General features: G+C 36.8%; 1 protein-coding gene and 1 long non-coding RNA gene across 3 annotated transcripts; one reads left to right on the top strand and one right to left on the bottom strand.

Annotated features, from left to right (window-relative positions):
• Window positions 1–3256: 3256 nt before the first annotated feature.
• LOC308409165 (uncharacterized protein) lies at window positions 3257–6893 on the top strand. 2 transcript variants are annotated; one of them, XM_080901726.1, is made up of 12 exons: window positions 3257–3338; window positions 3694–3731; window positions 4033–4117; window positions 4217–4307; window positions 4450–4538; window positions 4658–4746; window positions 4837–4888; window positions 5728–5825; window positions 5927–6063; window positions 6147–6212; window positions 6400–6446; window positions 6612–6893. In XM_080901726.1, the coding sequence occupies exons 2-12, from the start codon at window positions 3707–3709 to the stop codon at window positions 6742–6744; spliced, it is 912 nt and encodes a 303-aa protein (XP_080757852.1). In that variant the 5' UTR covers window positions 3257–3338; window positions 3694–3706; the 3' UTR covers window positions 6745–6893. The 2 variants fall into 2 exon arrangements, with proteins under 2 accessions (XP_080757852.1, XP_080757851.1); XM_080901725.1 differs by having other exon boundaries at window positions 4619–4746.
• A 2454-nt stretch (window positions 6894–9347) lies between these two features.
• On the bottom strand, window positions 9348–11351 carry LOC308409162. The gene is made up of 4 exons (XR_013973957.1): window positions 11337–11351; window positions 11031–11220; window positions 10560–10667; window positions 9348–9996 (listed from the first exon to the last, which is right to left on the bottom strand). It is a non-coding gene; the product is annotated as an uncharacterized lncRNA (long non-coding RNA).
• Window positions 11352–12254: the final 903 nt, after the last annotated feature.

The raw sequence follows: 12254 nt of genomic DNA, 5'->3' as shown, positions 1-12254 counted from the left end.
GCAATGAGGAACATATTTTTAACCTTTACTGGTGAAGTTGACAAACTAGAAGAAGACATGGCAACATAATCATTCACAGATTGGTTCACTTAAATGAACCAATATGTGAATGATTGTACTAAGAACATTATTATTATTATTATTATTATTATTTTAAACTAAAGTAAATCCTGGCTACCAGTTTTTAAGTGACATAAAGAGAAATAACATAATCCTGATGAAATAAATAATGTCACTGCAATTTATGATTTATTAATTTTCATTTCGTTTTATTTATTTACTTTAAATCGGTTTCTCTAACTGCCCAGAAAAAAATGGAATCTCTAAATTAATTTTCCTCAGAGGCCACTGGTAATGATCACTTTCATGCAAGGTTTCCCTTTAATTCTGGAAGTACTACAGTAGACTTTGGCTCAAAAATACATAGAGAAACCTATTAGAACTGTTACATTTAAGTTATTTTAAGTAATTTCTGTTCTTGCATATTATTACATATTGCTAACTTTTAAAAACTTCAAATGGATGACTAATGTACATTTTTTCTCTCTCTCTGTTGACATTACATAAAATTTAACTGATTCTATCATTAATTGTTTTTTCCAACTATGATATTGTTGTGGTGTGGTGGCATTTTGTACAGTGGATTATTTTTTTTATTTTTTTTACACCTGTCCATATAGGATACAAACTGGACTGCACTGCTAACAATGACAGTTCTGTTCTACTCAAGTGTTTCAGAAATGCATGAAAATGCTACATCAAGCCAGCATCCGCAAGCAGTTGAGTGTGAGGATACTGGCTGAGCTTTTATGCTTCTGCTAAATAAATTAATAAATACAATCCAAATGGCTTTTAAAACATGTTTTTCTTTAGTAATAATGGTAACTCAATTAATGAGAAGTATAGTCCACTCGGTGTAAGCTGATCACGAATGCCACAGTTTTCCTTTGCCTTGGCTGACAAATTGAAGTCATATGAAGACAAATTATAAATTTGTTAATCCTGTGTACTATTGGCCATCAAGTGGTATTGTTAAATGGTAAGACAAACCCTCTCTGTTTGTTAAAGGTGTTACTTTATTGAGGTGCGGGCTCATGTTGTGGTCATGCTGGAGAAGTTGGTCATTGCTCATGTGAACTGTAACACGAACAGTGCATTTATACTATAACCATTTATACTGTTGCTTTAGGTGCATTCTACTCACTGCAATTGACTCTTAAATGATAGGTGTCCCAACTCAACCTTTTTTTTATTTTTTTATTTTTAAATAACAGTTTGTTTCAGAATTTGAAAAACATTTATACAATCTGTCTTTAATCCATCTCAGAATCTATCCCTCTCTACTCACATATACCTAAAATGTATTTAAAGACAAACTACTCGTGCACACCTGCTTTCAGCCTATAGCTGCCAGGCCAGTTCCACAATAAGCCAAAATGACACAAAGAGTGACATAATTTATAAAAAGGATGACAACGGCAAACACAAATTTCCTGTCAGCCTGGTCACTTGTCATCTTTTAACCTTGGATCCTATGAATAAAACTATGAAATTATAACAAGGAGAAAGTATTGGATGTTTTAATAGAACTTTAGCTTAACGTCTGTAGAGTTATCAGAAGGAATTCAAAATAAAGACAAACTTTGCAAAACTGACGGGCAAAGTTCCAACAGCCATAGTTACAAATTGACTGTTGGACAGTTTGCTTTTTGAAACCCACTGCTATCATTCTACCTCACTGATTTTGACAGACCGGTTCCATATATTCTCCTCACAATGTGCACAGACCTATTGTTGTCACAACAACCTTGGTTCAGCAATAAAAAAAAATAAAATAAAAAAAAGTATATAGTTGACATGGCTCTGCTGTCCAGGGCATGTCTGTGGAAGACATGGCCAACTGAAGTATTACTGAATCAAACTTAATATGAAACCCATAAAAATTGTGAAGTTATGTGTTTGCTTCCATTTCCACTCTGGCCTTGATATGAATCTTTTTCAAAAAATCCTTTAAAGTTGTGCTGAAACTGGATAAGCTGTCATCTTCAACACTGAGGTTTAAATTGAAGAAGTTGATGATAAAAATACTGTAGGAAGTTTGAAGTCTTAATCTTTATTTATTCTTTTTTTTTTTTTTTTTTGTAGTCACAGTGCACAGTAAGAAATTATTTTAACCCAAATACTTGAGTTCAACTTTGGGGTACGGTGTACATTTTAGGACATCGTCAGGTATCAGAAAAAAAATTGTCAGGTGTCAGTTGTCAGAAAAAAAATTGTCAGGTGTCAGAAAAAAAATTGTCAGGTGTCAGTTGTCAAAAAAAAAAAGTCAGGTATCAGAAAAAAAATTGTCAGGTGTCAGACAAAAAAGTACGGAAGCGTAGAGCTGCCATCCAGGCAAAAGAAAAATACAAGTGTATCACGTTATAACGTGAAAGGTTTATTGTTCTAACAAGATACTTTTCCTGTTTGTACAATATACTTTTCACGTTTGAACAACATAATATCACGTTATTACAATATACATAATCATCACATTCGTACAATATAAATATTATATTGTACGAACGTGATAATTGATTCCTTCCTTATATGAATGGTCATTCTTTTTTGTTTGTTTGTTCTAGTGACAGATTATTTGTGTTTGTTTTTAGCAAATACATCTGCAGTGTTTGAATTGTACACCAAAAGCTACTGGCAGTTCAGTTCAAAACTTAATAGGAACATTTTTTCATACAGCCTTATCATCTCATCTAATCGACTGCGAGAAAGGGGGAAAAAAAACATATTTATCAACGTGTCAGAGCACTCCTTACATTGTGGTACATCTTATCTCCTATTATATTGTACGAACATAATCATCACGTTCGTACAATATAATATTTATATTGTACGAACGTGATAATTATGTATATTGTAATAACGTGATATTATGTTGTTCAAACGTGAAAAGTATATTGTACAAACAGGAAAAGTATCTTGTTAGAACAATAAACCTTTCACGTTATAACGTGATACACTTGTATTTTTCTTTTGCCTGGGTGGCAGCTCTACGCTTCCGTAAAAAAGTTGTCAGGTGTCAGGAAAAAAAATTGTCAGGTGTCAGACAAAAAAGTTGTCAGGTGTCAGAAAAAAAATTGTCAGGTGTCAGTTGTCAAAAAAAAAATTGTCAGGTATCAGAACACAAGGTACCAGAGAGAAAATCTTCCTGCAGGTGGCGCTGTTGTCATGTCCCACCCGAATTGATTTCCAAATACGTCATCAACGTGTGACCGTGAGAGAGCGTAAGGTCATTGACCTCACCGGAGTTTTACCGTGGTTCAGGCTCCTAACGACACAAGGTAAGTTTAACTTTTTCTCCCTTTTGTTCATATTTTTGCCACAGTTGTGTTATATTAAGTTGCAGTTATGTTGTGAAAGTTACATATCAGAGACGGAAAGCCAGTTTTGTACGAAACCAAATCAGTACTATTTTTGTCTGGCTAATTCATTCTAGCTAGCGACAGTGGTGAAACGTGATTCAAATTTAAACTGTTCAGTAATTGTTTTGTATACATTTCAGCAAATGGACAAGCTGAAAGCTCACGAGCAGCCTGCATCCTTTCTGTCGCTCTTTTTCTTTATTTCTCTTTTCTATATTGCTACTGTCGGGATATTTTTTGATCCCGATATGTTTTTTTCTGTTGTTGTTTTTAGACTTTGCTGCAATATGTCATCTGACGATGATGAAAGGAGTATCCGACTCTGGCTGGTTCCCATGACTGTACCAAAAATACTTTTTTTTTTTTTATTAAAAAAAGAGCATTAAAAATAAATGACTAAAGTACAACTTATTTATTAACTACTGTTCACCTCTTTCATATCAAAGAAGTGTATTTTTTGCTACACACGTTTTATTTGTGGGCACTGAATAGACGATGCTTTTAGTGTAATTGCCACATAAAAAGATTTAGTACTTTACTGGTTAATTACTTATGTTCAGTGTAAGAGGTGGGTGATCAATTAGACTGTTGTTGTTACACTTAACCTTTCAAGATATGATGATAATAACATTGTTCAACAAAGGCTTAAAACAAAAGGAAATCAGCTGTGCACTGAATTCATATGGGCATAAAATAAGGTAAGTCTGCATTTCAACAGTTTCCGTGACAACTCTCTAAAATGACAAAACATGCAGTTTGCATTTAATATAATGTAAGTCTGTGTTGTCTTTTAACAGTGAGAGGCATCTGAGACGAGTTTTAAAACTTCTAGGGTTGAAGCGAAGATGCCCCCAACGACCTTTTACTGAAATCCACAAAGCTGTGGAGGTAAGCGTTAAAACATCAGTGCAAAAAATATATATTTTCCTGAAGTCTGTGTCATGAGCTATTGTAGAAACAATAAATGTTATTTTCTGTAGTGATTTAAAAAAAAAAAAAACATTCAATTGTCTGTTTGTTTGTTTTTTAGAGTGAGATGAAACAGTGGTCTCCTGAACAAGGAATCAGGGCAATGGTAAAGCGGGTAAGGGATGTCAGAGGAGTGCGGCCTTGTTACAGGTTGGTTAAATAGTGTGTATATGATCAAGTGTTCTCTTGTTTTACTGTTGAGCTCAGAGTAAAATCTATTGTTACTGTAGAGACGATGTTGCTAATATAATGAGGTATATGGATGCAAGTGGTCTTCAGAGGAGATCTCCTGGAAAGAAGAAAATTCCCCGTCGGAATTACATCAGCCGTGGTCCAAATGACACACGGCACATTGATGGTATTTTATCTTTTCAATTAACCTTCCAAACATGTTTTGATGGTACTTCTGTTGAAACAAATTGTAATTATTATTTGTTGTTTCATATAGGCAATGATAAACTGAAGTTCTTTGGAATGTGGATACATTTGGGGATTGATGGGTAGGTTTGAATATGGCATTCGCTACTTAATTTATTATATTCAGTGATAGTACAAAGTTGCTTCAAGATAAGGATGTGCGGTAAACTGAGGTGTTATCTCTCCTGAGTAGTCTAGGGCAGGGATGGGCAAGTCCAGGCCTCGAGGGCCGGTGTCCTGCAGGTTTTAGATGTGTCCTTGATCCACAGCTGATTCAAATGGCTAAATTACCCTCACAACATGTTTTGTAGTTCTCCAGAGGCCTGGTAATGAACTAATCATTTTATTCAAGTGTGTTTACCCAGGGTGATATCTAAAACATGCAGGACACTGGCCCTCGAGGTCTGGATTTGGCCAAGCCTGGTCTAAGGGACCAAGATAAAGTATGAATAGTGAAGGAGGATTCAAGATGGCGGTTTTTAAAAGGCTTATTTCCTGCTAGTCTTAAAGTTCCATTTCAGACTGGCAGTTAATTTCAGGGAGGGCCAAGACCAACACAACAAACAAAACATCCCTGATATAAAGTAAACAGAATTTAACTCCAAAGAAAATAAAATGTACAATTTACGATAACCTACCTAACCAACACATAAACAGGAGAATACAAGGGATTACAAAACAAAAGGCAGCTCTCCCCTCGCGTCAGTCTGAACACAGTCAAGAGTCACATTCAATTCCAAAGGCATGTAAGCCTACACAACTATGGCAGTCAAAATGGCCAGAGGAACCAGAAACAACGCCTAGACATAATACAATGGAAAACCAGCATACTCTTGGGGAATGTAACAAAAACCAAACATAGTGCCAAAACATGATTAAATCATATGTACAAGTGGCCACTTTTCTGTTTCTTTCTTTTCAGATTTTCCAGGACGGTTCTATGGCTAAAGGTGGGCACATCCAACCGCAAGCAAAACTTTGTGGCCAGATACTTCTTTGAGGCTGTTCAAGAACAGGGTGGTATGCAATATACTAAAAAATGGGGGGTTAAAAAAGATTACATTTTGTTAATAAATTTATTTTTTCATCATTCACTAATTATCTTCAGTTTGTGTCTTTAGGCTGTCCTCAAATGATTCGGGGGGACAGAGGAAAGGAGAACCTTGTTGTGGGTCAAATGCAGATGGCATTTCACATGCGAGATCTTGGGAATCAGGCATGGAGGTGCTTCAGAATGGGGACATCAGTGCACAACCAGGTATGTCTTTAAGCTGGTAAATGACTATTTCTAAAGTAACAACCTGACAACAAAACTGATAATGTCATGTTTCTGTTGTTTAGAGAGCTGAATGTTTCAACAGTATTTTAAAGCAGACATGGATTAAGAAATGGCTGACAAGATTTGAGGTAAAGCAAATCTTTCACCTGTAAAACCTATTAACAAAGAGTAGCCATCCAAATTTCGTTAAACATACGATGGATTAGTTTATCTGAAAACACAAGGCCAGAATCTGTGTTTATGTACATCTGTACCTTTTCACTAATGAAATTCTCACCTTCACAACTTATGTCTTTTTCAAAACAACATGCGTAGGTCATGATGGAGTCTGGGATCCTTGAACTGGACAATCCTGTGCACATGTAAGTCAATATTTTTAGACATGAAAAATAATCAAGCAGCAGTATGAAAGTATGTGGTCTAGGAATGCCTTTGTTTTTTGAGTACTGATTAAAATTTAGCTTTTACTTATTCTACCTCAAAGAAGCAGATGAACATATTAATTTTTTAATTCTCCTTTTTCATAGCAACTGCTTGCAGTACTCACACTTGCCACTGCTTCAAAGAGACTTAAAAACAGAGCAAACAGTTTGGAACACCCATGACATCCGCAAGCAACGCAATGCACCTGGGGCCTGTTCTTCGTACCTCGCTAAGTAAGTTAGCTGGATTAGATTGTTGACGATTTCGCGTGATCCTGGATCAGTCGGTTCCCCGAAGCTCATCCGGGACTTGCTGTCATAGCAACAGAGCCGTAAGCGTAAACCTGCTCGGGAGCAGGTTTACTTTATGTAAACAGGATTAGATCGCGGCCACGCAGGTATGTCCGCTTCATTTATACGAAAGCAACAGCGATAAATAAATAACATCAATGTAACTGAAGATAATGCAGCACTTGATCCTTTTATTGATGTCACACAGATACATACAGGTCATTTCCTAAAAAAGGGAAATGTACTATTAACATTCTATTACATGTATGTGATTATTACAGATGTAATTCATATTTCAGAGTAGTAATTGTAAATTACTTCGTGTAATCAAGATGAGAGACCACGGCTATAAAAGCGAAGGTGGATTTGGGAAGCCTGTCGCAGCCATGTCCTGTCCGTTTACGCGAGCAACCCATTGCGGAAGGTGCAAGATTGATAAGGAGAGTCCTCAGAATCCAGCGTATATTGCGGGACAGACAGGATCCTTTAGCTCAGCGCGACAGTGTGCTCATTGAGAGATATCGATTTTCCCGTGAGGATATTATTTACTTAACCAACTTGTTGACGAGGGGGTGCAGGACCACCACCTGTCTTTTTTTTGCTCTGCCCTTTTCTTGGTTGCTGTTATAAACAAACAAACAGATTATTTCAGGCTCTCTTTCCAAGAGACGAAAAGCAATATAAGTGATAAATATTACCATTCTGTAGAATATTCTTATATTTCACTTTTACTTGTTCCCATGTTCTAGTGGGTCCTGTTGTGGCTCTAATGTGAAAGAGGATATAATATAACAATATAATATAATGTAATATAATATTGGATAATATAGTGTAATATAATAAATCTACCCTACCGCCTACTGGTGTTGGCCAGAGGGGCCGATGGCGCAATATGGCAGCCTCGCTTCTGTCAGTCTGCCCCAGGGCAGCTGTGGCTACAACCGTAGCTGCCTCCACCAGTGTGTGAATGTGAGAGTGAATGAATAGTGGCATTGTAAAGCGCTTTGGGTGCCTTGAAAAGCGCTATATAAATCCAATATATTATTAAATTACTTACGAGTTTAATTTGTCAGCAACTTCCTGCCAGCCCTCTCTCCTTGCTTTTGCAGCCTTTGCAGTGTTCCCTTGCGTTCTGATTAAACTCTGAAACTCCTGAAATCCCTCACTCAGGAGTTCTTGCTCTGCTGCCGAAAAATACCGAGCCGAGCGCGCTCCTTCGACATTTTCGCCGACCAATCAGAGGGTTGCCGATCAATGTTTCTACTATCGATGCGTAGCCCCTTTTATGACACCCAGTGATGTCACATTACTGCGTCCAGCTGTACTAATCGTCAACAGCAGGTGTGTTCGGGGAACCGGATTAGCGAGCTCACGGTTAGCGCGATGGTTTGATCTTGGATGTGTCATTTGATCTTGGATGTAGTGAGCGACGTACGAAGAACGGGCCCCTGGTCCATTTGGGAAACCCGACCTTCTGTTTACCTCACCACCTCCTGGTATGTCATTTGAAAGCCTGTGGGGTTTTATTTTTTTGTTTGTTTTTTAACTTTCATTAGTTTACTTTTACTTTGATATAGCACTCTTCACAGGATAAAAACCACAAAGTGGCTTCACAATAATATAAAACAGATAAACATAAAACAGCACAATCGAACATACAGAATAAATGCAATAAAGGAAACGTAATGATGGAGGCAGAGCATTCCATGACCTGGGAGCCACCGCTTTGGAAGATCTCTTGCCTCTGGTCTTCTGGTGGGACTACTAACAGCCATTGATTAGATGATCACAGGCTGGGAGAGGGAGCGTGGGGTTCTATAAGATCAGAAATTAAGGCAGGAGCTTCACGATTCGGAGCATTGAAAGTCATTACTAAAATTTTAAAATGAATTTTCTAAAATATACTGGAAGCCAGTGTAATGAGCGTAAAACTGTTATAATGTGCTTTCTCTTTTGTGTCTTCCGAAGAAGCCTACTTGTAGTACAATAAGAGATTTCTGAATTTCTACTGTCAATACTAAAATGGCTTCATATTGACACCTTTAACTAAAAATGTATCTAAATGTTTGAGTGATATTTCCATCTTTAAGTTTCTGTAATAACATCTGTAAACACTGACTGCTTCTTATACAGGTTCTAGAACAGCTTTGTCATTATTCATTTATTTTTAACATTCAAAGTGAACATCTTTTCAATATTGTCTTTCATTCGCAGGATATGGCAATGTGCTGCACATTGTTGACCCAGACCTTTTAGACTATGCCAAGCAATTAATCTGTGAGAGGGAAGAGCCTTCACTGGTAGCAAACCAGGAATTCAGAGACATGTGCCAGAACATTTTAGAAAACAGCCAGTTTCCCTGCACACCTGATGGTTGCCTTGCTGCATACCTCATGCTAGTCCAAGAGCTCACAACTGCCATGAACAGAAATGCAGTTCCTACACTTTCTACGTTTGCCGAGGCAAATGACATATACATCTTTCTGAAGAGAGAGAGGATGGAAGGTGCACCAGTAAACATTTCCAATGACCAATAAAATCATACAACAGTGTTTGTTAACATTTATTTATCCTTGTTTAAAATCAACAGGTAATTTGAAAACTGTCTGACCAACAAAATGTACAATAAAATGTTGAAATACAATTGACAAGGTGCCATCTTTCATAATGATTCAGTGTTTCATTTACCACAACTTTTGTTAACAATAATGTAGAACATAATTCACATTGAAAGACTTTTGAACTGCAGACTGTAGCAACATTACCACTTGTAGCCATATCGGCTCGTAAGATCAAGGCCTGACTTGAGAAACTTAACAACATCAGATGCGGAAGGCCTTGAGTCTGGGTCATAGCTCACCAAACCACCAAGAAAACTGTTTTTGTCACTGAGATGTGATAGGGCATGTGGTGGGGTTTTGGTGGCCATTAGTGCAGCCAGTTCTCTTTGTTTTTTAACCATCCACGGAGCGGAACCCGTCAGGATCTCCAGATATGTGGCTCCGAGGGACCACATGTCTGTCTGGAACGAGGCCTCTTCAAACATCAGTATGCATTCAGGGGCCATGTAAAGATATGTGCCACCAGCTGGACCAGTAGCCTGGGCAGTGAACTTACTCCCTTGACGAAGCATCACAGTGTCTCTTATGTTTGCCATGCCCCAGTCTGTCAGGACTGCCTTCTTAGAAGGGTGGTGAACCTATAAGGTATACATATGAGAACTTACCAGGTTGTCTAAAATTTCACAAATGTTATCAAAAATGTCATTCCAAAGACCACAGCTCATAATTGGGGAAAAAAAAACCCTCAAAGCTTTTAGCACCCAGATCACCCAATCACTGCAGATTTATTCTGAGATTGTTTATTATACCCAACATTAAAATTAACAGATTGGTTAATGATCCAACCCGGTTTTATAGTCCTGTGCATTTTTTAATCCCCATTCCACTTAAGCAAGTGGTACAGACTAATAAAATAATAGAAACTTTCAGTTTGTAAAGCCTAAACTTACAACATGTTTGGGAATTTTGTAGGTGTGCAAGAACCAACATATTAAAGAAAAATTGGACTATTAAATAAACAATGTAAGGCTTCTTACTTTAAAAAAAAAAATCTTTTATATGAATATGCCAGAAAAGTTTCTCATTGTTCAAATGTAGTGTTTAATAGACTGAAGAGAATAAAGTTAAATAAATAATATACTATTTTTATTTTGATCTTCAAAAACAAAGTGGAGAAAAAGAAAAATACAATATGGCTTACCATGACATTTGCTGGCTTTATATCCTGGTGAATGATTCTCTGTGCATGGATGTACTCTACTGCCATGGATAAGTCCAGTGATATGAAACCGGCATCATCCCCTTCAAGCTATCAAGACAATATATAATATTAATAAAACAATGCATAGCCAGGTGTGACAATCTAACATGTCTACCACTGGAAATGTATTACTTCCAATAGGATTAGTATTCAAATGCAACTGCTCGTAAGCTTTCAGCTTGTCCATTTGCTGAAATGTATACAAAACAATTACTGAACAGTTTAAATTTGAATCACGTTTCACCACTGTCGCTAGCTAGAATGAATTAGCCAGACAAAAATAGTACTGATTTGGTTTCGTACAAAACTGGCTTTCCGTCTCTGATATGTAACTTTCACAGCATAACTGCAACTTAATATAACACAACTGTGGCAAAAATATGAACAAAAGGGAGAAAAAGTTAAACTTACCTTGTGTCGTTAGGAGCCTGAACCACGGTAAAACTCCGGTGAGGTCAATGACCTTACGCTCTCCCACGGTCACACGTTGATGACATATTTGGAAATCAATTCGGGTGGGACATGACAACAGCGCCACCTGCAGGAAGATTTTCTCTCTGGTACCTTGTGTTCTGACACCTGACAACTTTTTTTCTGACACCTGACAATTTTTTTTCTGACACCTGACAATTTTTTTCTGACACCTGACAATTTTTTTTCTGATACCTGACTTTTTTTTTTTTGACAACTGACACCTGACAATTTTTTTTCTGACACCTGACAATTTTTTTTCTGATACCTGACAATTTTTTTTTTGACAACTGACACCTGACAATTTTTTGTCTGATACCTGACGATGTCCTAAAATGTACACCGTATTGGGGTTAAGTTCATCTAAACAAATTAAACAGCCTATGTAAGTTATTCATACTGTATAAGTAATATAGTTGTTCTGGCCATTTTTGTTGAATGTTTATAAAAAACGCAATTTGTATTCATTTTTGTTTTTTCTTTAAAGTTGTAAGAATATGCTGACCTAATTTTGTTATGTAAATTTGGAATTCATTTTATTGTAAATGTTTTTGGAAAGTGATTGGATTATTGGCTTATGGACCCTCCCATTAATCAGGGGATTAAGACCACCCTGGAGGGGTGTGGTAAAGATGGTGTTTTTTTTTTTGTTTTTTTTTGCGCCAAATGTCTGATGGGAAGACGGGAGGGTTTTTTGACCACTTTTGAAGTTGTTAAAGCAAATTAACTTAAACTTTCGTTTAATTTTAAGTTTTAAGAAGTTATTTGGTTTTTTGTTTATAATTTTCCACAAAATAAACGGCATATGATTTTTAAACAATGGAGTCAGAAGTGCGTTCTAAAATAAACCTCCCGTTGCCACCCACGGCCTTTTCTTGGACGTGTTTGGAACATAAAAGACCGTGACAATAGTTCTCAATGTCTTCATACAATTTGTTCAACAGAGGAGATGCCCATGGCATACACTGCCCACTCATCTTCTCAGTGTTCCAACTTTTTCACACACAAAGACAAAGCTTTAGTTTTGGTCAAATTGGTGCAAGTATCTGAGGCTGGGATATCACACCTATTGTTTATTTCTTAAATATTGCCCTTGACAATATAATGATAACTTTTATAGAGAACAAGTAAAAAAAAAATAAAGAATTCATATAGCATTATATT

This window comes from Rhamphochromis sp. 'chilingali' (genome assembly GCF_963969265.1).
Source record: "Rhamphochromis sp. 'chilingali' genome assembly, chromosome: 13".
NCBI classification, from domain to species: domain Eukaryota; kingdom Metazoa; phylum Chordata; class Actinopteri; order Cichliformes; family Cichlidae; genus Rhamphochromis; species Rhamphochromis sp. 'chilingali'.
Note: the sequence above shows the minus strand (reverse complement) of the source record. Positions and strands in the feature narration are given on the sequence as shown.